The 27384-nt window shown below is 32.2% G+C and overlaps 1 protein-coding gene and 2 long non-coding RNA genes across 4 annotated transcripts in view; 1 reads left to right on the top strand and 2 right to left on the bottom strand.

Moving 5' to 3' along the window:
• Positions 1–1068: 1068 nt before the first annotated feature.
• LOC126967366 (uncharacterized) lies at positions 1069–10247 on the bottom strand. Its single transcript, XR_007729981.1, has 6 exons — positions 9814–10247; positions 9567–9727; positions 7848–7949; positions 4436–4516; positions 2884–3993; positions 1069–2202 (listed from the first exon to the last, which is right to left on the bottom strand). It is a non-coding gene; the product is annotated as an uncharacterized LOC126967366 (long non-coding RNA).
• Positions 10248–10569: 322 nt separating this feature from the next.
• LOC126967517 (uncharacterized) lies at positions 10570–13947 on the bottom strand. The gene is made up of 6 exons (XR_007730014.1): positions 13754–13947; positions 13135–13337; positions 12789–12872; positions 12083–12151; positions 11555–11628; positions 10570–10786 (listed from the first exon to the last, which is right to left on the bottom strand). It is a non-coding gene; the product is annotated as an uncharacterized LOC126967517 (long non-coding RNA).
• A 182-nt stretch (positions 13948–14129) lies between these two features.
• LOC126967516 (THAP domain-containing protein 5-like) overlaps positions 14130–27384 on the top strand; it is a 35072-nt gene continuing 21817 nt past the window's right edge. Inside the window, exons 1-2 of one of the 2 annotated variants that reach the window (XM_050812006.1) lie at positions 14130–14264; positions 26959–27142. In XM_050812006.1, the coding sequence (XP_050667963.1) occupies positions 14191–14264; positions 26959–27142 (258 nt within the window). In that variant the 5' untranslated portion in view covers positions 14130–14190. The remainder of the gene's footprint in view (positions 14265–26958; positions 27143–27384) is intronic. The other variant, XM_050812008.1, reaches the window with a different exon arrangement.

Here is a 27384-nt window from a genome sequence, read left to right as displayed (position 1 = left end):
AATAAAAAAATTGTCAAATAAATAAAATAATATTTAGGGGTGGTAAAATAATATTTAGGGGTGGGTCACCCTTATCCTTTAGGTGTATGAAAAATAGATGGCCGATTCTCAGACCTACCCGATATGCACACAAACCGCTCCAGCCGTTTCGGAGGAGTTTGGTAACAAACACCGGGACACGAGAATTTTATATTTAAGATAATAATATTAAGGTATTGTATCACTCATATAGCCGTGTCGATTGGACGAGTGTGTATCTTCTTAGCTAGTAGAGGTTCCGCAGTTCGAATCCTAGGTGATGTTTATTTCCGCATCATGGATGTGTAGGTATATTTTTGTACGTATATTGTACTCGTAGCGTTGTCTTGCACCCACAATATAAGCTTGTTTAGTCCAAGATAATTTCTTTAAAAAGTGGGTCATTATTATCCATCTTTTATGAACGAAACGAAATACACATAAGGAGGAATATATCACCTATAGATATTACTTATAGATAAAATATAATCTTCGTATTATTCAACTCGTCGTCGTCGTCTAGATAAACAGTACGCGCACGCAAGAATTGACAAAAATAGTGGCCAACTACGCAAGCAATAGGCATTGATATTGAAATTAATCATTTATGAAACCACTACCCGTCGCGCCGGCCGCCCGGGCCCGTCTCAGACAGCAGTCACTAGTCAGTAGTTGTGCAACTCATGTTTTTATTTTGTAAAATCAGTGTACCCAGGCCAAGAGATGGCGCTGCGTTATTTTTACGCCTGCTCGTCCCTAGATGGCGCTCATTATGTTTATAGCATTATTGAGACCGTATTGATTTCATAATATTGTAGTAGTTTGCTATTTATTTGTAGATGGAAATTCTTAATTATGTGTTATGTTCGAAGGTTAACTTTGAAATAAGACGAGGCATACTATGATAAGTGATTACAACAAGTCGTGTTATAAGAAGTAACTTTGAATAGGAACATACACATAAGATTTACGTAACCACAAATAAATAACAAACTACTCTTCCAATGCAAAACGAAAAAAAAAGGGATTCTTAGGTGAAATAAAATAATATTTATTATTTGAAAAGTTTATTTCTTTCTATTGTGTTTATTATAATAATTTAATGCCTGTATTTTAGTTGCATTATTATGGCAGATCTTTATTTTGCCCTTTAGCAATCTGTTGACGTTAGTGCACCAGCTAACTATAATAATATTAATTACTGTATCCATTACAAAATTTTGTACATCTCTTTTATGAGTCATGCAAGAGAATGGTGACAAATCATAAAATACATTTGCAATTTGCTGTATTGAATTGTTTAAATATTTTTGTTGTGGTTCACCATTTAACTGTGCTTGGATTATGATGCAAACATCGTCTAAAAACTCCGATGGATAATTTAGAGACCTTTTCATGATGTATCTTTCTAATGTGTAATCTTTATTACTCGGAGGCACTGTGCTTACTAAACTCAGTCGGCAAGTATGGCATTTTTTACATACTTTTTTTTATGATGTAACCAGTAGGTAACATATTTTTTTGCCTCTTTACTGTTTGTGTTATTATTAATTAATTCCGATGTTTGCATGAAACAATCTATAACAGAATCCACATTAACAATATAAGTGGGTTCTGTGCTTGCTTCTTTTTGTCTATAATTTAGCAATGTTTTTAATGGTTTAAGCAATGCCTTATTGTTATCTTGTTCACAGCTTGCTCCAAGTGAGTGTGGTGAAATTAAATTGTTAACAAGTAATGTTTTAAACGCACATATAAACTGCGAGGATGTTGGAAATGTGTTTCGTACACCATTACTCCTTATATCGCGGAAAAAAAATCTAATGGATCCTGGTTTATATTTCTTGTCAACAGACTACTAATTCCATTCCAACTCATTCAAATAATTGAATATTTCTTTATAAATATTAATGTTGGAAATCCAATTTTTAAGAGATGGGACTTCTTCAAATTTTGTTGAAGTTGTCCCATCTCTTAACGTTTTTTCCACTTTAAACTGCATCGACCTCAATACAGGCAGTGAGTCGTTCCACAGTTAAAAATGTGGCGAGTTAATTTTTAGTGCACTCTTGTAAAGTTTATCTGATTTCTGGTAGCTGTGACTGTTGAACGAATCAAAAAGTTTATCCATTAGCAGAAAAATGTCTGCTGTACCCAGACACTCCTTAGGAAGAATATCATGATCTGAAAAGAAACAAAAAATGATTACAAATTAGTGCTTGTGATTGTATTTTTTTTTATTAAATACATATAATCTATGGTAATTTTACAAAAAGATCTGTGCAAAACCCAGAGCGAGTGCGAGTCAGACTCGCGCATCGACGGTACCGGTTTTTTTCATCTTTGTGCACGGTAAATCAAAAAATATTGAAAAATATAAATCTGTTTTAGAATATACAGGAAAATAAATATCTATATATATGAAAGATATATAACCCTACTTGGTACTTCTTACTTGGAAAATTGAAAACACTAATTATTATTTTTTTTTTTTTATGGAATAGGAGGACACCGCCGCCCACACTCTCCTGCAACACCATAGGAATCACAAGAGCGTTGCCGGCCTTTAAGGAAGGTGTACGCGTATTTGTTCACTAACACATTTTAATTTTATTGTGTGATTTTAATCTACGGTTTTCGGATTTATTCCTTTACTTGTGCTATAAGACTTACCTACCTGCCAAATTTCATGATTCCAGGTAAACGGGAAGTACCTTATAACTTTTTGTAAAAGACACAACAGGCATACAAACAAGGAAGTGGTCCTGGGTTCCGTTTTTCCTTCTGAGGTACAGAACCTAATAATGTGTTGTAATCTGAAGCTTGTTAATAAGTACTGCTAAAATTAGAGTTATTAATACTTACTGGCTAAATATCTCATTGTTGCAGACACCCTTTGGCTGAATATTTGGGCTGCATTCTTTACCTTCATTTTAGGTATTTTGTCTTTAATAACATGACTTTCAGACAGTTTATTTAATAATCTTATATCATCTTCACCTGGATCAGCATTTAGTAGCATTTGTTAATGCTCCCATTTGGCAATTTTGACTTCCCCATTTTGAACAAATCCTTTGAAAGGAGATTATTTCTTAAACCTTTACGGAGGTGAGGGGGGTCAAATATAGGAAATATTTTTGTTTCATTATATTCAAAACTTAAACTTTTGTATTATTTCCCTTCAGCTAAATATTTTCTTTTTGTGTCATTTACGAGACTATTTATTACATACATATTGGTGGACGATTGGTCACAAACAGTGGCAATAATCTTCAAACCAGTGCTTTGTACAGCATTTATTGCGTCTTGAACCAGCTTTTTTAATTCTGCACTCTTTGTTGTACTCTGGCAAAATGTGAAAGATATGGGCTGTTTGTATTTGCATTTCAAACCCTTGACCATAAAAACTAATGCATGGTCAGCAATTAGTTTAGATTTGTTTGGACCAAAATCTTCAAAACCAATTATTTCGTCTGAGGTTTTATTATAATATAGGCCCGGAGTTAATGCCACTTCATCAAAGATCAGTGTGCATATTTTTTTTTCTTGAGGTAATTTTTTAACTGTCTCCCTTAAGATTTTCAATAATAGAATCATTGATTCCAGGCTGGATAACGATCGTTCTTAATATTTTCTTTATGGTCCGTTTCGATAGCAATGCCATGAGTCTTTGCAACAATTTATATGCTTTTTGACTTTGTTTATAAATTGTAAGGCACAAAACTTTTTCTTCAGTGGAATATCTTCTTCCTTTAGGTCTTATTGAAGCCTTTTCTAATTGCATTTTAGTGAAAATGGCAGCGGCTTCAGGCAGTTTTTCGACAGCTTCCAAAAAAGCTTTATTTTGTGACAGCTTTGCAGCTTGTTGCACTTTTTGGTTTATAGTTTTGTATTTTTCCCTCAATTTTAACAGTTTGACTTTCAAACCGATATTTTCTTTTGCATATTTATTTCTGATCGTTATAGATTTAGTACCTGCAACCAGAACAGTAATTTCTTAACTATCAAATGATATTGATTATATAAAACATAGTTGACTAATTGAAGCGAGGTATTTTTTTTTATGAAAATAAGGGACGTAACAAGCAGGACGGTCACCTGATGGTAATTGATGCGCCCTGCCCATTACAATGCAGTGCCGCTCAGGATTCTTGAAAAAACCCAAAAATTCTGAGCGGCACTACAACTGCGCTCGTCTCCTTGACACATAAGATGCCAAGTCTCATTTTCCCCATAATTTCACTAGCTACGGCGCCTTTCAGACCGAAACACAGTAATGCTTACACATTACTGCTTCACGGCAGAAATAGGCGCCGTTGTGGTACCCATAATCTAGCCGGCATCCTGTGCGAAGGAGCCTCCCACTGGATATATTTAGATTATCCTGTTATTATTTTAAGTAAACACACATACTGACCTTTCTTGACAGAAGCACGTCTTGGCATAATTGCTACCGGTGGAACCTCACATGATGGTACAAATTCTTTTGATGTTGAGCCTTTAAAGAAAAAAAAATATGCAGTAAATACCTGACATACATTATAATTATTTTATTTTTAATCTTAACAGTGCCCCTTACGTGGTATAGTATTAGTATATAGTATTTTTCAAAGAAAGCTTTAAATAAATATAGTACACTACAAAAATATAGTAGGTATGTTATGTGGAAAATGAAAAATAAAAGATATTTGTTATGTATTTATTTTTATAAAAACTATATTCCTTGGCACTTCTTGTGCTTTATAACATTTTCTGTCCAAAATAAATGTGTCATATGCTTTACCATTTAAAAAAAAAAACCAGGAAAAAATTACCATTTGAAAAATTACCTATAATTTATAATTTAGTTCTAACAACTCATTTAAAATAGGCATTGTTAGGAGCATCTGTTATATTGCACGTGTAAGCTGCAGTTCCCATTTCGAGAACAACAGATGGTTTTCGGCTTATCGCTGTCGGCACTTTAGTGATACCGCCAAAGAGATAAAAAACTTTTGCAAAACAATAATCTTTCGCAGAAACGGTCTATAGTTTTATTGAAACAAAATATTTTCGTAGGAATACCAAAAGGCATCTGTATGTCGCAAAATTATTATCAATATCTAATTTAGTGGGTAATTGGAGTTATGTTTATAAAATTCCGCCAATAAGACTAAAACAAATATTTTTATGTAATAACGTTGATCTAGTGAAGCTACTAAGTCTCCACCTTTGCTTATAGACAAAGGAAACGTCAAACCTAGGAAAAAGATCGTAACTCAACAACAGTACTGAACTTTTTAATAACAGTAAAGGCTGCTTTAAAAGGAGTGTTAGTAAAAATCTAAAGGAAGGTTAAATTTAGAGTAATTCACAAACACACACACACACACGCACTCTCACCAAACCCCACACGCACAAATATCATGTCTTTTTATAAATATTGTAAATCCGTTATTAGATGTAAGTCCTACAAAATAGTATTATTATAACCTAATTTAAGTTCTGTGGATTTTGTGATTTTTTAAATAAATAAACTCGAATGGAACCTTCTGAAGTTGAGATAAAAACTTGCATTACAGCGAGTTACTTATCACAAAATATCTAAATAAATAGTTTGTGTAAATTAAAGCCATACCGGTTCCTTACCAATGATTATTTCTTTAACCGCAAAAAATTACATACTGCAAGACACGTCCGAAGAGGATGGCTTTTTTTGTAAACTTATTAATTTTTCTAATTTTTATTTCATGTCAGCAGTTCCTTCATAAATATTTTTGAATTCTGTTTGCTCATTTCATACAAAATATAACGTTATTAATGTTTTAATGTTATAATTTCATTTTAAGTGTGATTTTATCTCATTGGTGTTTTGAAAATAGTAGATAAGTTTAAGTTGTCAAATAAAAAAAACATCATTGTCTGGTTTTCATTTAAATAAAAACTACTTGATTTCAAAAATAATATGCTTTTAATTATTTCATTAATTAATTAAGTAAGTAATTTTCCCGTAACAACTTATAGTTCCGCCGTAAGAAAAAATTATCTAGAGAGAAAAGTATTATTTTTTCTGTAAATATTTTTTTTTTAATGAACATTGACGTGTCTATTCATACACATTTCTTTGAAAAAAAAAAACTGTCTAACGAAGAGTCGCGTAATTTACAAAATAGAAAGTTTCTAAATAAGTATTAACTATTACTGAGAGCTAAGTGAAAAGAATATTTTTTGACACATTTTTTCAACAAAAAAAGTGGATTCGACAGATTACTAAATAAAAAGATATACCAATTTAAATAGTTTTTTCGCTCTCCTGTAAAAAATACTTTTTACACTTATGCTTTTGTTCATCTCAAGGTACGATATGCTAGTTAGTATAAAACAGCTATCTCTAAAACGTAATTATTAGCTTAAATAGCAACAGTTCATAATACTGAATGGGATAAAAAAATAAACAATACCTTTATAAATATTGTTCAATTTATAAAATACCAGATAAACAAAACATAACCCAGGTGCAACTATCAACAGGAAAATGCTTATAACTCTGTTGGTACATTTACGCACATGGCTGTTTTGTGCAAAGCTAGGTCCTATTAAGAACTTCTATTATTGTCTCACAGTCATTGAAATGATATCTCCTGGAGATTGAATTTTAGAAATATGCCATAACCAATTGCTTTCACCAAAGGCAAATCATATATTAAGGTAGTTTAAGCATTTATCTATGAATTTCATAACTTTCTGTGGGTTTTACTTGTGAAGATTGCAACAATATTATACACATTTAAGACTGTGACATTATTGCCTTCAAGTTGTTTAACAGGTTTAGGAAAATTATGTAATAAATGGCTCACAAAATGCAAAGAGCTGAACTGTACTGGTTCTGTTAATTTCATTCATCATCAAAATAAATGAATATCTATTAAAATTTATAACAATTTTAATAAGTGTAGGACATTCCTCCCCTAAACTAAGAAAAAATAATAACTCGAAGCTATCAAATTTAGACGTATGTCATCAACACAAGGAAGCAATGGAAATCATCTGGTAACATGATGGTCATGCCATTCACCATCAACAGCAGCAACAAATTTTTAAGCTGTCCACAGACAGCGTAAATGGAGAAATGTCTGTACATTTTTAAATAATATTTTCAACAACAACTCTAAAAAAAACTAATTGTTGCCCAATTCAAACCATTGCTCTTCGCCAAATTAGGAACTACCTACTTGTTAAATTTTTCTATAAAGAGAATGGTGAATACCAAAATTTATTTATAGCAATAATATTCAATAGTAAGATAATAATTCAATGGTAAGCTAGCAATAATATAGTACCTAATGTATGTTATCTAAAAATAACAGTTTTCATCTATTTTTTTGTATATTTACCTACATTTATGTTAACCATATCAAATATCAAAATTCTCATGTTGTACATTTTTGTAATATGATTTGTTTCCCTACCATAAAATAAATAAAAAGACTGAAGTAGAACATAAAAAAAATCTCAATGTGAATCAATGAAAGAAAACTTGAAGCTGGTGTTTGTATTAAATGTGAGAGCCAAGAGCCAAGAGAACAATATGGATTTCGTTATGTTGGCTTTGGTTGACACACATGTGGTGTTTTTCGAAGTGTTTTACCATACATCATCTGTGGAAATTTCAACTGTCTATCATGGTTCTTGAGATACAGCCTGGTGACAGACAGACATACGGACGGACAGCAGAGTCTTAGTTATATGATCCTGTTTTACCTTATGGGTACAGAACCCTAAAATATATACTTATTATGACAGGATATCTGTCAGGTCTGCTAGTAATAATATAATTTTTATATATTTACCTTCTCCAGAAAAGCTTTTTGCATTATCAGATGTTTCAGTTTGCTCAGCAGAGCATGAAGTTAAATCCATTTCAGAGGATTGCAAAGTTGTTAATGTTGTTGCTGAAATAAAATAAGTATAACATAATTAAGTAAAATATTTATAGTTACACAAGCGAACATTGGGCATTATTTTTGGCCTTCCCTATCCAAGCAGTAAAATGAAGACCTATGAACATCACTCTGGTGTAATATAATTGTTTATCTCAAACTAAGAACTAGTGTACAAGTGTTATTACATGAACACATTTGATTCCCTGCTACCCTGCCCATAGAGCTAGAGGTCCTAGATGAAAATCCTGGTAGGTGCAAACATATGATAAATATGGATGTTTGTTTCCAAGTCACAGAGGTTTATATGTATATATATTGTACTAAATATACTGCGCCTAGTTTGGGGCAAGATAATTTGTGTGTGTTAATATTTAAAAAAAATACTTTTGCAGTGTTTGCAGGTCAATATGACATAGGTACCTTCAAAAGAGCTTAAAACAACCTATAAGGCTGGCAACACTACTCTCAGCAAAATATTGTTCAAACTTATCATTTGAAAATTGAGAGTCACACTATATATTAAGAACACTTAATAGTATTATTTTAGACCAGTAAGAATAGGAAACCTATATTATCTATTTAACTAGTTCAAAATATTATTATTTGGATTGATATCCAAAATATTCCAGATCATGTTACTCTGGTCAATGGGTGATTGTATGAAAATATAGGCTTCAAAATTTTGTCCTCTGATGATGATAATGGCCACTTCTCATATAAAATTGTTAGGATTACAACAAGAATATTTTTTTATTAATAAACTACTACTCCTATATAATAAATATTAAATATCAATTTTTAATTACAATAACTAATATGTATGACTAATATATTTATAACATTAGCTGAAAATCTGATAAAATATGATGTAAATCTTTGTTTTTTTTTATAAAGCAAATGAACATCAGCTAAATTTTGAAATATTAACCTTAATACATATAAATGCTATAGACCACAGAAATAAAGAAAATAAGTATGTACAATCAGTTCAGATCTACCAAATGTACAAATCTATAGGTACTTGCTGGGGATAGAAATTATAATAAACCATTTATTCCCAAAGAATTTTAAAAAGTACAAAGTTTAAGTGCCTACATTTTATTCTAGGCATTTATCCACCGAACATTAGATATTAAGTCAAGAATAAAATGGGTTTTATGGTCAAGTTAGACACTCTGCTTTTCACTTTGATTATGAGGAAATTAAACACTGAAATTGTAAATAAAATATGCATAACTATACCAATGAAAATACATAGATATGTCTTTAGCTATATTAAATCTATGTTAGTCACTAACATACTGAACAACATTACAAAAACCTTGAATCATGAACACGACCTTCAGAAATAAAGTATCTCTAATTATAAAAATCTGTATCTCTAATTATGTAAAGTGAAAATTGTATAATTTTGTATATTTAGTGGTATCCTCTGTGTAGCAAACACCCTCTGCTCTGGTATGTCTACAGTAATTTTAAATATAGGAAGTTATTTTAAAGATTTGAGTAATTTGTAAAAATGATGTTCCGAAGATTCAACAACATAAGACAGGGACTTAGCATGAGAAGTGAAAATTATATTATACCTATACTGAGGTAGATTTTTATTTTAGTAAAGACCCTTACCAATATTCAATGTTGGAACAGCATTCTTTAAAATGATGATCACACAAACAAATATATGAAATTATCACCCTTTTCCTTGTCTACTTCACTCAAAACCATTTTCTACTGATTAAATTTTTCCGAATTTGGGTATTCCAGTGGTGGAAAGTGATGGAGTCTTCCTGAGAGACAATTTTAAAGTTTATTAAACTTCATCAACAATCAATCTATTTCACCATAAGAATTTCTTAATTGAATTAAACCATACCTTTATACGGAGTACATCCAAAATAGCACTTAAAGGCAGACTTCCTCGGCATTTTGAAAGTTTACTTGAGAACTTCTAAATATCTATGTAAAATAAAATCCAGACAGCAAAAGTTCCAGGGTCCAGTATACACAGCGTTGGTCAATCGTTTATAGCAGTCAGCAGATAATCAAGCTTTAATCAAGTCCATAAAACAAGCACAATCGGTTAAAATTAGTCAGAGCAAAGAACACTATGAAAACACGATGCACCAAGGCACGACACGAACGAAAAATAAATAATATCTATTTATTTTCTCCTCACAAAGATCTTAAAGTTAAAACAGTACAGTTGTGTTACATTTTTTTAACAGATAGTATTTTGTGAGGAGCTGGTGCCTGAAGTAGGTGGACCCTTTATTACAGATCACCAGGACCTCACCCCCAGATATAAGGATCACAATCACGATCAAAGAGTATAATAATATATAGGGAAAAGAGAGCCCTCTCTACGCATTATGAGCTGTCTATTTGAAAACTAGCGCCATCTGAATATTGGCCCCGAAAATAACTATATGTTAGCTCGAAATTATGAAATTCATTTTTAATGTTGTGACGTAATTAAATAACTAACTCTACTTTTTAATATAGGTATTGCAATTTTTTACCATGTTGAAATTGCGCGTAGAGTTAGTTATTTAATTTTGCCACAACATAGAACATAAAGGATTAGTAATTGAACTAATTGGGTGGGAGAAATAAAAAGCAATGTTTGCATATTATTTTTTATTTTTATAATGTTTATGTTTATCATAATATTGTTGAGCAGCTGTTTTTGTTTCGTCTTCACCCACATATGTTAATTTTCCTGACAAAATTCGATTGATCGATCTGCACCACCTTTTAACCTTGCTTTGAAAGATTGTCCTTTTTTCGCAAGCGCGATATTTCTGCTTGAAGATGCTTGACCTTTGTGCACTGTGGAGTCATTAAATCTGTGAAAGAATGTTTAATTTACAAATTGTATAGTATAATATATGTATTATATGGTATTAAATAAATGGACAATATGAAAAGGGATTCAGTCTTAAAGTCTATATATATAAAAATGAAATAAAATTTCTGTTCGTTAGTCTTGCTAAAACTTGAGAATGGCTGGATCGATTTGGCTAATTTCGGTCTTGAATTTTTTGTGGAAGTCCTGTAAAGGTTTTGATAAGAAGAAGAATTTAATATGTACAGCACGACGTCTGTCGGGTCAGCTAGTAATGAATAAAAATATATTCAAAATATCATTCCCACACGGACATTAGCTGTTCTCAATCCTATCAGGTACCAAAGGTATCAGGACATTTGGCTCAATAGTCTTATGTCATGTCATGCATTAATCTGCTGTTATAAAGTTACTGTCACATTTATGGTTAATGTTTGTTAAATAAAGACCTTTCGAATTTCTTATTATGTTTAATTTCTTATGAGTGTTGTAATATTACATCAAAGCCCGCCATTGTCAGGTGTGCTACTCCCTAACTTTGCTGACTCACATACCACAAAATAAATGATGGGCCATTACAAGAATCTTGCTGATTTTTGTCCGGGACTATGAGGGAACTACTTTGGCCACCTAGACAAAAGATCATAAACTATGTCAAATTTCATACAAATTTATTCAGCACTTTTTGGATAAAAAAGTATAAAAACAACATTTTCAAAAGAAATCAGAATCTTTCCCATTTGTAATATTAGTATAATAATATTAATACCTTTTCCAGCTGTTCTTTTAGGCTTGCTAATAAAACCATAATTATGTTCCAGCATCAAGCACCTTGAGATGCATCTGAAATTGGAAATAATACTTATGTAGTTTGTTGCCCACTTTGTCAGAGTGAATTTTAACTATACTTTTCAAATCATTTCAATTGTCAATTTCAATCAGACGATAATGGAGAAAAATAAAAATAAAACCAAAAATCAAATCATAATGAAGTAGCACTCAGAAAATGTAGAACCAGGGCAGCAATTCTTAATAGTCTAGAGCTCAAATTAAATCACAAGTTCAAATAAGCTGTCAAATAAAAACATTATAGAAAAAAAGACATAGCAACACTACTCACAAAATTTAAAATTATAAAATTTTGTTTTTATTTATGGTTTAGTTGTGTATAATAGATAGAAATATATTATATTATATAATATTTTGGTATGTGTTCAAAACAAAATATAATCATTAATTTATATATTTATTATTTTTGATAATAGCCAACAAATTGAAAAAAATATGTGAATTTTACCTGCAGCCACAGGTTGGAATGTTGTTGAAGTTGATGCTTTTTCTAAAATAAAGTTGCTCACATATGGCTCTGTAAATAATAAATATATTATTAAATTAATGATTATTTATTATTTGTATGCCACAGAGAACCGGAGAACTTTTATTGTGCTTTGTAAAATCTTATGTAACTGAAATGAAATTATGAAGACTATATTATATGAAAACATGACATAAAGATCAAGATCAAATCTGAGATTTTCAATCAATGACATTTTATGGGCCCAAGATTTTAAAATTACAACCAAGAAATACATCAAAATTTTGTATGTGTATGTAAACAAATATCAATAATTTTAAGAAGATACATAAAAGACATGGGATTAAAAGCAGAACAAAATCAAATTTTCAGTGCCCTTTGACTGAGTTTGACTTTATATTCTTTCTGAATATTTTATTTGAAATAGGATATAATATCACTTACAGAAAGTCAATACTACCTATTTCAAAAAGTATACCTCAGACCTGAGAAGTAAGGGCATAAGATACTCAGCGGGCTTCTTTTTTTTACATAAAAATATGGTGACAATGTTAAATCATACAATAAAATTTATTATTTAATACCCTGAGGGTGGCCACTCCATGCCATTTCTGTGGTATCATTAAGAATGTCACTTATGTCATAGTAACCTTTATGACATTGTAAATAAGTTTTAAAAATTATTTACCCGAACAGTCTTGCTGTATTATTGTAGGCAGTAAATGTTGTGTGGATGAAGCTTGTCCTAAGATTACTTGACTCTGTAGTTGTCCTGAAAATTAATGTGAATATGTAAAGATTATGTTTCATTATTTAATGATTATCATAGAAATTGAACCAGTTTCAGCTAGAAATGCAACCATTAAATTTTGTAATCACAACTGTGTAAGAAAATCAGGTGTTTCCAGAATGATACAATATACCTTCAAAAAAACCATCAACTCAACAAAGATTCTTAGTGGTGTGACTAAATCTGACAGAGTAAGGAATAGAATCGAATACTAACTCAATATGTGTTAAATTAGGGGACTTACCAAGCAGATGAAGCATCGGAACTGCCAATGTGCTTAGCCATTGATTATGATTTCTGTGTCTGTCAGAAAAGTGTATATCACAAATTCTCTTCTTCTTATAACATTCAAGATAAGATGTTTAAGGGTTTCCACCAATAAGACTGACCCAAGTTTTAAACTGCTCAGGAATTTGACAGCATCTGGGAAACTATGCACTAGAATCTCTGAAAATAATAAATAACATTATTAAATAAATTGAGTGACTATTAAAGCCATCAGACAAATTGTGATAACCTAGTGTTATGACCATTGGGTTAGTATTAGATTTTGGACTCATATATTGACTTTTCTCTTGATAAAAATGGTATCAGAAGCCAGCACAGCTGTCAATTATTATTAAACCATATAAGTCAGGGGGAGTCTGAAGTCTGACATAAGGTGATTTGAGGGATTGGAGTTTAATCTTTGTGGCAAGATACAGAAAACCGGTATTTTATAATAGTTTTAACCATGATTGCAAATTCAATCTACGGACCGGTAGTAGAAACTGAGAGTAGAACAAACCTTATATGATACTTTATTTATCACAAGATTAGTCAATAAACTATACTATTAAGATTTAAGAGAATAATTTACTTACCACGGAGCGCACAACCGAAAGCACAACGTCTCGGCGTTACACCAAAGTTCATAAATTCCACAAACAAAAGTGTCTCTATCACAAAAAGTCAGTATCACAAAGAATAAGGAGATTTTTGGAGTGAATTTGCAACAGCAAGGCGGAGGAACACAAGGCTCGACTCGACGCACTTACACTTCGATTTCAATACCAAAAATATGCAAAATGGAACACGAGAGCTACATACATACGCAAACGCTAGAAGTAGCCGCCATTTTTTGACAAGTGGGCAGGTTTCAAAGTGAGTGACAGCTGACAAAGCTTTAATTTTGGGGCCAACTAACAGATGGCACTTCAGTTTTCTGAAAACGTCACTTTAAGGCGACTGTCCTTCCCCTGACAATCTCCCACTGTCACTGTGTAACGCAAACGCAAAAGTTTTCATCCGCATCTAAAAAATGACGTGTTGTATAAAAGTGTGCAGAAATTATAAAAGACGATTAAAAACAACGAAAAAAGTAACCTTTCATCGGTAAGTAAACCCAAAACAATTATTATAAAGTAAGCAAAATATTTGTCGACATAATAACATTGTTGCTTACTTAGCCTAAACTAATAAATGGAGTGCCGATTTTATTCTGCGAAAACTACTGAATGAATCGTAATAATACATATTCTCTATAATCCAGAGTGTTTCGTAGATGGTTTTAGTATTTAACTTATGGTGATTACTTATCCGGAACATATATATTTTTTAATAGAAATACCTTAATTATTCGGCAATAAAAATAATAGCCTAGTAACTAGTTGGCTTAATTTGAAAACTTGGTTAATTATGTACCTTTATATCTGTTTTATCCGAAAAACTCTATATTGCAAAAACAATATTATTTACAATACCTATTTTGTATTTTTAAGAAGTAAGTAAGTAATTTAAATTTCCCTCGTAAACGCTTAGAAGTTAACGGCGCCATGAATGACAATGACTTCCATGTGGAAGTTTATTAAAGTGTTATAATTTGTAAGTGTTCTCTGAAATGAATTACTTGTGTAATAAATTCTGTTTAGTGCCCTATTTCATTAAAAACGTCCGATACAATATTAAATTAATCCAAGTATTTATTACAATATGAAGAAAATAGATCAGGCAATATCAACCATGAAATCTTCATAATGTCTAGTTCCATGTCTCATTGAACAAGCATGTCCTTTTGTCTTCAACCTAAGAAAAAATATATTGATTGAGGAAGAGCAGTCTGAGTTGAGCAAAATTTGTTAACCTTTGAGTGTTATAACATAAATGACTTTCTTAATGATACTCCAGATTAGGAAATCATTACCCTCATGCTATTAAATAATAAACTTTATTCAGTGCCGGATTATCCAAGTAACAAGAGTAGCAATTGCTACAGGCCTCATGTCAAACTGGGCCCGCATATTTATCTCCGTCTGAGCATTCTCTAAGTTAAAATTATGAATGTGGTACATACTAGTAATGATACATATCCCACCACCTCTTGCTACAATAGATAACCAAGTCATATATATATATTGTCGCCTCAGTTCAACAGGGTTCTATATAGGGCAGGTACTGGTTTGCCTTAGATCGATTTAAAACTTTGACAGGCTGATATCGGCGTTATGCTATGAGTTGCATTATGATTTTAATTTTACCATAATAGCATGTAATGATTAACATAAAAGTTATATAAAATTATACATAATATACTTTACACATAATTACAAATTAGTTGGAACCTTGTTGAGTAAGAAATACCTCAAAAATTCAAATTTCAACATTCAAACTGACAAATTGCCACAGTGAAATTACAGTAAATCAATAAATCAAGATAGTTATGTTAGTAAAATAATAATTCAGAATTTGTAAAATATTCCAAATATTTTACAAATTCTGAATTGGTCATAATGTAGTAAAAAAATAAACAAAAATTATATTCAAATTTTATACCTACTTATATTTTATAGAATTTTCGAAATCAAATCTTAACTAAGTACAAAAATATTTCAAACCACTACTTCCCTGAAAAGAGCATTTTTTCACAGATCACATTTTAACAGGAGTGGGTAGGTCTCTAGGAAATTGGATAACTTGGCGATTTGACCGGACAATTCTTCGATTTTCAATTGCTCCAAGAATGTTTACTTGCATTTAATCTTCATCACTATGACTTGTCTTGTAATATACACTAAAATAACATTGTGTAAACTTCAAAGCCGTCACTTTTGTCTATGGTACTCTGTCATAGCCCAAAACCTTTGAACATGCAGCAAAATCTTTAATATCTGCTTTAATTAGTTGAATAATCCTGTATGGATTAGTTCTGTTGACTTTTATCAGAATCCTTACTAACAATACTGGTGAATAATATTCTGAAGGAGTTAACACCCGTTCAATACAGGAGTGGACAGTGTCCACTTCTTGGATGCCAGAGTAACCAGGCGTGCAGTATTTAACATGGATTTCCCCAATATTTTCAAAGTAGCTATTATATATTTTTCAATATATAATAGTTACTTTGACTCGAAAGGTAAAAGACTATTCCATTCCAAGTATATCTTCAATGGGTAAAGGGTCACAGTAACTTACGAGGTAACAATGACTCCGATGAATTGGCCAGGAGGGGCTCAGCTATGATAGCAATAGGACCAGAACCAATTTTCCCTCTCCCCTCTTGATAGTCTGCAATGATCATACGCAAACACACCATGGAACTACATAATAAATACTGGATGGAATTGAGTGGGTGTAGACAAGCAAAAGAAGCTCTACCTCATATAGACTCCAAGCTATCTCGCATCCTGGTGAAACTCCCCGACCAAGGTTACGTAAAATAACTCATGTAGTAACGGGCTACAGCCCTTTTAACAAGCATCTGTTTAATATAGGTGTTACCGACAGTCCTCTGTGCAGAGCCTTGGAGTCAGAAGAAACAGCCGCACACATCATTCTAGAGTGTAGGAGTGTGGCCACATACCGGGCCAAACACCTGGGGTCACAAGGCAAAATAGGCGCGCTGTAATCGTCGAGTTATAACTTATAATGTTTGTCGAATAACTAATAAACGTCAAAAAAGATTTAAAAAATCTGTTTTAGTTGATTTTGAAAAAGTTGATTTATTTTGTAAAATTTTATGCATAACGTTTTTTCGTTCTAATAAATAACTGCAATTGTATATAGTTATAATTCATAAGTGTTGTTTTATTTTTACTTTTTAATCCATATTCCCGATAAATAACATTTCGAAAATGGGGCTATTTATTGCATACAGTAATTAAAGTAGTTGTAATTTATACAGTATGGAACTAGCTTATATGAAATAAATGTACATACTTGTTAGCATAGAATAATAACGCTTAGAACGTGTGTAGGCCCAAGCGAAATGAAGCAGTTTCAACCACATAGGTTTCCCGCCGCGTCAGTGTCATTCTGTCAACTTCCAGGACAATCAGTGCGCAATCAGTGAAAAATTGAAAAATTACTTACTGTGCAGTGAAAGGGTGTCACAAATTTCACAACTTTTAATTTAAGCTAATTCGTTCGTCAAAACAGAAAAATATGTTGTAAACAGACGCCATTTAAAAATTATGCTGCCAGGTATGAAAGTACTATATACTTACCCCGAGTTCCTCCGCTGAGATAGCTTTTTGTGTTTATTGGTAGATATTGATTGGAGGATGTACGACGTCACATTGCACCTTTAATCATAAACTGAAATATCTCAAAATTACAATTTTGTGGGAAATCGCATTCAAAGTTTGACATGTTTAAATTGATGACTTCGAAAAATCATAAAAAAATAAATAGATTATTTCGGTCACATACAAAAATAGATGTGTGTAGCTTAATTATTTAAGTATTAGAATAAGGTAGAAAATTACTAAATTTTGATGAAAAATACACCAAAAAAAATATTTTTAAAAAGAAGTTCCTACTTATATCACTTTATGCTAAAATATGTGATCAAGTAAGATTCATGAACACGGAATAATTATAAATATTGCAGATTTAAATTAAAATTATTGTTGTAGTAAGTGAAATATTTAGTTTATGGTTATGGTTTTCAGAAATATGCATACATTTTACACGTTTTATTTTTAATAAAATACAGAAATATTTTTCCGTTTCCTTATTGAAAATAGGTAAACACTAACTTTGATAACACTGTTATACCAGCTTTAACAACAATCAAAATAATTTCTTGTGGTACTTAAAATATAACTATAAACACTTTTTTTTATTAACGAAATCCGTGCATTAGTTTTGTTAAAAAGTAGGCTTTTCATTTTGAGCAAACTTCGTCTTGTAAGATTTGGGTAACTGGGTCAATGATTCAATGAACTTGAATATTTCAATATCACAAGGCAGCGTTGCCGCTTTGCCGAGCAAAAGTTGAATAACAGCGCTAGAAAAGCTGCCTTTGAATTGCGCCGCCCGTGGCCGTCAAAGAGATATCGCCGGCACGTGTATTTTATAGCCTAAACACATGATCGGATTTGGCCCGGCTGAACCATCGCGGTCTGGTACCTGACCATTTTTTTTTTATTTATGGAAAAGGAGGACAAACGAGCGTACGGGTCACCTGGTGTTAATTGATAACCGCCACCCACATTCTCTTGCAACACCACTGGAATCACAGGAGCGTTGCCGGCCTTAAAGGAGGGTGTAGGCGCTTTTTTTGAAGGTACCCATGTCGTATCGTCCCGGAAACACCGCACAAGGAAGTTCATTCCACAACTTTGTAGTACGTGGAAAAAAGCCCACACCAGGACCGCCACACATCCAGATGGTGGGGATGATATCCTAACTTGTGGCGTGTCGGGCGAAGGTGGAATTCGGCGGCAGGAATCAGGTTAAACAGCTCTTCGGAACACTCCCCGTGATAAATGCGGTAGAAGACACACAATGAAGCGACGTCTCTACGCAACGCCAAGTGATCCAGCCGTTCACAGAGCACTGGGTCCCCGACAATTCGAGCTTCTCTGCGTTGCACGCGGTCAAATGGATCGAGCTGATACTGGGGTACGCCAGATCTGAGATGACAGCAATACTTGATGGCCGGAACTGCGCTTTGTAGAGCGCTAGAATGAGGGCCGGCTTGAAGCATTGCCTTGTTCTATTAATGACGCAGAGCTTCTTCGACGCCAATTTGGCTTTGCCCTCCAGGTGGCCACTGTTCTGGCAATCGCTCGAGATTTCGATACCCAGTACTCCGATACTAGACGAGGCTTTAACGGAAGTGTTGTCGAAGAGCGGTGATACGACAAATGGGGTTTTTTTTGTGGTAAATGCGCAAACTTGAGACTTGTGGGGATTAAATTAGACAAGGTTCAATTTACCACATTCCATGACCTTTTCAAGAGAGGACTCGATAGAAGACACAAGTTTCTTCCAGGACTGATCGTCGATTTCCAGAGAGACCTGCATCATCAGTGCTGTCGTCTGTATAGCAATGTATGTTGGAGATGTCCAACATATCATTGATATGCAGTAGAAACAGCGTGGGAGATAGCAAATAGCCTTGGGGCACTCTAGCGTTCACGGGCTTCGGGTTCGACCATATTCGATTGTATGTCGCATTGTCGATCGCACAAAATTATTATTATTACCGTCCGGTATGTTGAATTTAGAACCCTGATTTGGATAGTGACAACAGTGGAGTAGCAGTTAGGTATTTTTTTAAACGCTGACCAAAAACAGGGTTGTTATAAGTTTTATCAGTCTGTCCCTATTTTCTGATCTAGATCTGTTCATTAGGAGGTTTTTTACGTTTTCAATAAAAATCACACTCATTTATAAAGGCGTTTTTATATATATTTATTGGTTTATGTGTATATTTGTTACTTACGCTCTAAATGGATTTGGATCTAATAAGTTAAGTTAACCTTTGATGATAAAAAGAAACGCTTAAATATAATATTTTTATTTACATTAAATAATCCGGTAAACTGGTTTATATTAAATTTATTTTAAAGTTCCCTGACATAAATTTTATTTGTTTAAAACTTGTCGTCTTTAGACATCTTTTCCAGGGTATCTTTTTGGTCTATGTAGTGTACGCGGACAACAACATATCTTTGTATGATAGCTTTTGTCACATTATAAATGTGACTAATTTGGACTTTTATGGGTGCGTCAATTTGTCTAAATGTGAATATTGACATTCTAAAGAGATTACAATACTTTTAATATTAAAAAAGTTTTATCATACTTTTTGAGCATGAATTTTTTAACGCTTAAATTGTTAGTGGTGAAATGTAAATCAGCTTCGAGCAAATGACATTCGACTTATTTGGTTCGTAAAATTCTTCACATCTCTTTCGGTCTACCAACTGGCGCCAATTCTCTTTCATTATGCTTGCCTTGGATCGCTCACAGTGTCGAGACGTGTTATTTGTTGGAGTTTTAATAATATAAAATAATTCTTACGGATACTGGTAACTACCGGTAGCGACCACATAAACTTTGGACTACATCAATTTTCTATACCTACACAAATACAATATGGAGTCAGCGTCTGCATCAAATAAAACTAACTTGGTAACACCAGTTTTGTCTGAAGATTTGTCTGCACCTGAGCCATCCATAATATGTAAAAGGAAGAGAATAGAAAAAACAAATAGCGAAGATCTTGCAGAATTTAAAGAAGAAGTATTAGAATTATTTGATATATGGCCAAAAAATAATAATGAACAAATGACAAAGCTTTATCCTATTTTAGATGGTATAAAAACTAGTAACACAAATATTGAGTCATCAGTTGCTTTTCTTGCAAAGCAGAATGATGACTTAATAAAGACGATTGAGAACTTGGAGCAAAAACTAAAAATTAAAGATCAACAAATTATTATGCTTGAAAATAAAATAGAAGATATGATGCGAATGAATCGTAATAAGAGTCTAGAAATAAAAAATGTTCCATTGAATGCCAGTGAAACCAAAGAAGGACTTATCAAAATAGTCGAAAATCTGACTCAAGAAATGAAACTTGAAACTAAAAGGTTAGACATAGTGGACATTTTTAAGATTAAGTCAAATAATGAAAAAAATCTATTGTTGTAGAGTTTACAACAGTATTAGCGAAAGAAAACATATTAAGATCGGTGAAAACCTACAATAAAAAGAACAAAAATAAGCTATGTGCCAAAAATCTTGGAATTACAACTAATACAGATATACCTATCTTTGTTGATACAAAGAGACTCTGATGAGCATTTGACCCAAAATGCATCGAGACTATTTTATTTAGCTAGAGATCTGAAACGATTGAAGAATTACAAATACTGCTGGACTTCATTCGGCCGAGCATATTTGCGGAGAGAAGACAGTTCACCTATTATTATGGTGACGGGTGAAGACCAAATTATTAAACTAAGAAACCAATGACTAAACTTAGGTAAAAATATTTTTATTTTAACTAAAATAATTTATTTATATATTTTATTTTTATTATATTTTTGCAATTATTATATCAACATATTGTACAAGGCCAACACATCATTTATATCAATAATTATAATATTAATTATCTACCAAACACATAACATAACGGGTCATTACTTAAAACATGAAAATAGAATTTTAGCGATTTATAAAATATATTGTAATGGATAATACAAACACCGTTTTGCATGAATTAGACAATCTCACTAATATAATTACACATCAAGGTTCAATTGATACATTTCATAAAAACGCTTTAAAAAAAGTCCCTGCATTTACATTAGTTAATCAAAATATTCGCAGTATACATAAAAACTCTAACTTAGATGACTTAGACATTAATATTAGTTTGCTAAACATAAACATTGATGTGATCATTCTAACTGAATGCCGAATAAACCTTGATAAACCCCTCCCTCAAAAAAGTAATTATGTGACTTACAGTACCACAAATAAAATTAATCAAAATGATGGAGTTGTCGTATTTATAAATGAAAATTTAAAACACACAGTCAAAGAAATAAATATAGAAGGTGCTTCATGTCTTGAAGTAGGTTTTACAGATGGTTTTACTCGGCTTAAGCTAATATGTATATATCGTCCTCCTTCGGGAAATGCAGAAATGTTTGTGAACTCCCTTGAAAAATATTTAGACCAACCTTATCTTAATAATAACACATTAATAACCGGAGATATTAATATAAACATAATAGATGGAAATAATGATAAACACTCGGACTCTTATCTTGAAATGCTAGCTGCACATAACTTACTACCAGGTCATAAATTTGACACACGTATAAATAGTTGTATAGATCATGTAATTACAAACATAGATAATACCAAATTCACAACTTATCTTGGGGTATTAGATACTACTGTAACCGACCACAAAATGACGGCAATATATTTGTACCACACAACTATATCCAGTCAACCTCCAAAAACAAAAGAGGTTACAAATTACAAGGGTGCATTAGATACATTACAAGCCAATTATGATCCTAACTTATTAAAGGAAGAAGATCCCAAAACACTTACCAAGAAAATAATAACCTTAATAGTAGATTCACTTAATATAAATACTAAAACTGTAAAAATACCCTCCAATAAAATAATAATTAAACCTTGGCTAACTCCTGGTCTTCTTAAATGTATAAAAAATAGAAATCTTCTGCAATACAAACTTAAAAATGATGACACTAATGCAATATTAAGAATAACATATAAGAGGTACCGAAATTATTGTAATAACTTAATTAAAAAATTGAAAAATACTCATGAAAGACAACTACTTGAAAAATCAAAGACAAATAACAAATCATTATGGAAATGTTTAAAAAGTATTACAAATTTAAATAATACAAAAAGTAAGAATATAGAACTTATTAATATAAAACCGACAGCCATCGAATCAGCAAATTACGTGAATAACCACTTCAGAACTGTGGGTAAATTACTTGCTGAAGATATACCTGTAAGTAATAATCATTCAACTTCCGCATATTTTAAACAACTTCCATCACAGATTAATAGCATTGGCATAATAGAACCTGATCCACTTGAGATAGAAAGTATTATTGATAACCTTAAATCTGAATCAGCCACTGGATACGACAATATCCCTACAAAATTTTTGAAATCAGCTAAAACCGTTTTGATCCCAATTATTACACACCTAAGCAAGATCTCTTTACAACAAGGAGTATTTCCATATGAATTGAAAAAATCAATAATACATCCAGTGCACAAAAGTGGGCCTAAAGACAAAGTAAACAATTACCGCCCAATTTCTGTTCTTTCAACTATATCTAAAATACTAGAGAAAATTATTAACAAACGTTTACTAAAATATTTAGAGACGTATAACATACTCTCACCATCTCAGTATGGCTTCCGTAAAGGTGTAAGCACTGAAGACGCTATACAAGACTTAACTCAGAATATTACAAATCAACTTGATAATAGAAACAAAGCTCTTTGTATTTTCCTCGATTTAAAAAAGGCATTTGACACCATCTCTGTCCCCATCCTCTTGAAAAAACTTGATAATATTACCTATATTTTATTATTAAGGGGAACTTTTTTAAGTTTAATAACGGATTATCTACAAAATCGCACACAAAGAACGATAATTAGTGATGATATAATTAGCTCTGATGCACCTATACTACAATTCGGAATACCGCAGGGAAGTGTATTAGGGCCAACTTTATTTTTAATATACATAAAGGATTTATCTAACTTTAAATTAAAAAATGGAAGGGTATTTTCCTACGCTGACGACACCGCGTTACTCTTTCATGGAAGCAGTTGGGCAGAAGTATTTTCCACAGCCGAGTTGGGATTAAACTCAGTGCTTAAATGGTTACAATTAAATCTCTTATCTCTTAATTTAACTAAAACAAATTATATTACTTTTGCCATTCGTAATTCTACACAGCCTAATAAGAGCATGAGATTAACTGCTCACTGTTGCAACTTAATAAGTCCTATTAATTGTAAATGTTCTCAAATAGAAAGAGTAAATACCACAAAGTACTTGGGTGTGATTATTGATCAAAATTTGTCATGGTATCCCCAGTTAGAACTTGTTGCTAACAGAGCTCGGAAAATGATATGGATATTTAAACGCCTGCGAAATGTATGTAATAGAGCGCTGCTAACTTATATTTATAAAACTCTAGTGGAATCCGTTCTCCTATACTGTATAAGTGTATGGGTTGGTACCTTTAAAACAAAATTTCTACATATTGAACGTGCACAACGAATAATAATAAAAATCATATATTCCAAAAGTAAATTCTATAATACTAGCAAACTTTACCATGAAACATCACTACTTACAGTCCGCCAGTTATATATTCTGCAATGTATATTAAAAATTCAGAAACATAGAATCATTGACTCTTCCGTTACTTTGAAAAGAGACCCCTATACTGTCCTAAAACACAAAATCGTAAGAACAGAATTTGCCTCAAAACAATTTGTCGCACAATCCACCAATATGTATAATAAAATTAACAGATCTCTTAATATTTATTCACTTACATTTAGGGAATGTAAAATTAATGTTATTAAATGGCTAAAAACACTCAACTATGAAGATACGGAAAAAATACTTAAAAATTAATTAGATTAAAAATTTGTAAACGGTTTCTAACTATAAGATATTATTTAAAAAAAAATGTATTATTATAAAACATAAAAATTAAAAGATTTACAGCCCGTTCACAAAATTTGCTCCTATGTATGAATTTATTTATCTACTTAAAGTACCGTATATATATTTTTATATAGGTTTAATATATATATATATATATATTGTTAAGATGTTATATTTATGTAAGTTCCTATGTTTACGTGCATATGTTTCAAAATCAGTAATAATAAGTAACTACAATGTTTGATATATTGTACATTTTTACTATAATCTTTATTTATATCAAAAAAAAATGTTTGTACATGATCCTAACTCCCATGTTTATGTAGTCGTCCGGCTGCGTACCTGCGGCTAGCATGATGCTAATATAACCTGATCCACATTGAAATTAATGACTTATTTCGCGTGCGATCGCCCGGGCCGCCGGGCCGACTAGATAACTGGTTTTGTTTGTTTAAAATCCAATTCACTTGAGTCAACAACTTCCTTACTTTTAGTTTTTAATATTGTTTTGTATAACTTGCAATGAGCGATTCTCTCCTAACACAGATTATCTAAATCTACCAGGAGAGTTTCATATGTGATTGTAAATGACTGTGTACAAATAAAGAAATTTTGAATTTTGAATTTTTTGAATTTTTGAATTATCTCGTATATGTGAAAGCTGAAAAAAATTATGTTTTACAGATTTGCGGTAAAACAAGCATCAATATTATCACTAGGTAACGTCTGTGATACCTTGTAAATATCACTAGTTTGTAGTTCACGTCCTTATAAGCCGTTCACATTCATCGTCAATGACTTTCTGTACACAAAATATAATATTGCTAATCATTGTTCACTGGGTCTTTAAAAAAAAGAGCGACTCTATAGTTTTTATTTCTGACTTTGTGCTGGTCGCGTCCTCTCATCTGTCTCTTTCTGACAAGCGGGAGAGAAAGGGATGTGAATATAGTCAATAATTATACCATATTTAGTAAAGAAAAATTCGTTTTACTAAATTATTTGAGCTTTTTCTAAACCAATATAGTATAAATAAAATAAACTTACCTGTGAAAATTCACCCCACCTTTTTTGCGTCGTTAACGTTTTATTTGAGCACTTTTTGATAGCACACTTAGGCTTGGTGATGGTACACAGTTGACATACGTCTAAGGAGAAAAGAGAGCTTATATTGTCTTTAACACGTTCCCTGCGCCATCACTTTCAAAAAACTTTCAGCTGGTGCTTTGGAGACCTAAAAGATCTCCAAACTAACCTACCATTTGGTGCGTTTGAGACCTAATCGGTCTCCTAAAGATACAGTTTTCAAAATAGTTTATATCTTCCAAAAAAACAATCAAATATATTTTGAAGTTTTAGTGGGTCAAAGATAGCCTATTGCTTTATATTTTGCTAAGTTCGCACGCAGTTATGACATTTGAATAAACTACAAATACCAAAAAAAAAAAAAATATATCGATTGTATCTCGTACCGCAACGGAAGATAGTTCAATATGTGTAGTAAGTAGTGATGGGAATAAAATAATATCTCAGTTGTCGATTGAAAAAGTTTTATTAATTATGCAAAGTGTTTTTCATTAGAACATGGTAAGCACATTGATTGCTTGCACTAACACTAAATCGTTTCCCAGTATATGGGCTGATATATATATTATTTTCATGACTTAGCTGCGTGTGCTCCAACGTAGAAAGGTTCACCATTTTCTTTTTAGGTGCGTCAAATATTTCATAATCAGAATCACTGTCATTATTAGCCAATGGAGGGCAAATTTGAACATTTTCCAAAATTTTTATTTTACTGGACGATGCGGCAGTATAATCCGGCGTTGATTTTTTGTTGGAAATCTCACCAAAATAAATAGATTTTTTACACTTTTTTCTTTTAAAAGCACTCATTGTATAACAAAAATGATAATCAATACGTAGGTATATACGCGAGTGTTATTTCGCAAACGTGCGCTCGACCTCCCACGTCGATGCTAGGACAACACTAAAACGAGTCACGCAGCGCCAGCGCCGCCCACCTTCCCTCTCTTGCGTCTACGAGGCGTACGATTCCACGAGTACCGACATATCTTCTAACGCAAGGAATGAAAATAATTACAGTACTGTGCGTTAGGGACCTAATCCATTTCTAATTTCTTTTTTAATGTCCTTGAATTCATCTTTAAGTAGGAAGCAAATATGTATATTTATCCTACTCATATCTAAAGAACTTTACACGTTAGATCCTCCCGCAAGGAGTGAAACAACACTATTATATTCAACGCACAATACAAAAGTCCTGCAAGAGATCTGAGAGATCTCGTAATGCAACGAACGTGTTAAGCACACCTTTGCCGTTCCACTTTCAGACTGCAAATGCTATGTCTAACACTCTTTATACGTTCGAACAAATGATGACAATATAATCAGATATTTTTATTTCAAGTACGTTGCATAAAAGATTTTTATGTTATAGAAAAATGCTACATGCAGACATATAATCTTACCAAGCAGTCTGGAAAGGGAAGCCTAATTTACCATCTAGGAAGGTTTAATTAACGGGGTAAATAATAATAATTGAAAACATATTCATATTTTGCACTGGTTTTACAGATTACCTAATAAACCATCCTTAAGAGAACGGTGGGTAGATATAATAAGACAAAGTCGTGGAGAGGATCACTGGAATCCAGCGAGATATTCATTGATATGCTCAGATCACTTTAGAGCCAAAGACTTGTATTTTACTAGTAATCAATCTCGTCAAAGGTTAAAAAGACAAGCGATTCCTTGCAAGGTAGGTACTTTGTTATATTTTTTTATTAAAACTAGCTTCTGCGGGGTTAATTAAGGCTGGGGACCGAGCCAACGGCCTTGCGGAATCGATCGGAGCTTGGTTACCTCTCTTAAACACGATCGCCATAGTTTTAATTCGGAATTAGAAGCATTTTTAATTTATTACAAACTTAATACAATTCTCTTTACAAAACGAACAAAACTATGTTATGTTGGATAGTATTGGTGTACAATTAATAAATT

Source organism: Leptidea sinapis, chromosome 13 (genome assembly GCF_905404315.1).
Source record: "Leptidea sinapis chromosome 13, ilLepSina1.1, whole genome shotgun sequence".
NCBI classification, from domain to species: domain Eukaryota; kingdom Metazoa; phylum Arthropoda; class Insecta; order Lepidoptera; family Pieridae; genus Leptidea; species Leptidea sinapis.
Note: the sequence above shows the minus strand (reverse complement) of the source record. Positions and strands in the feature narration are given on the sequence as shown.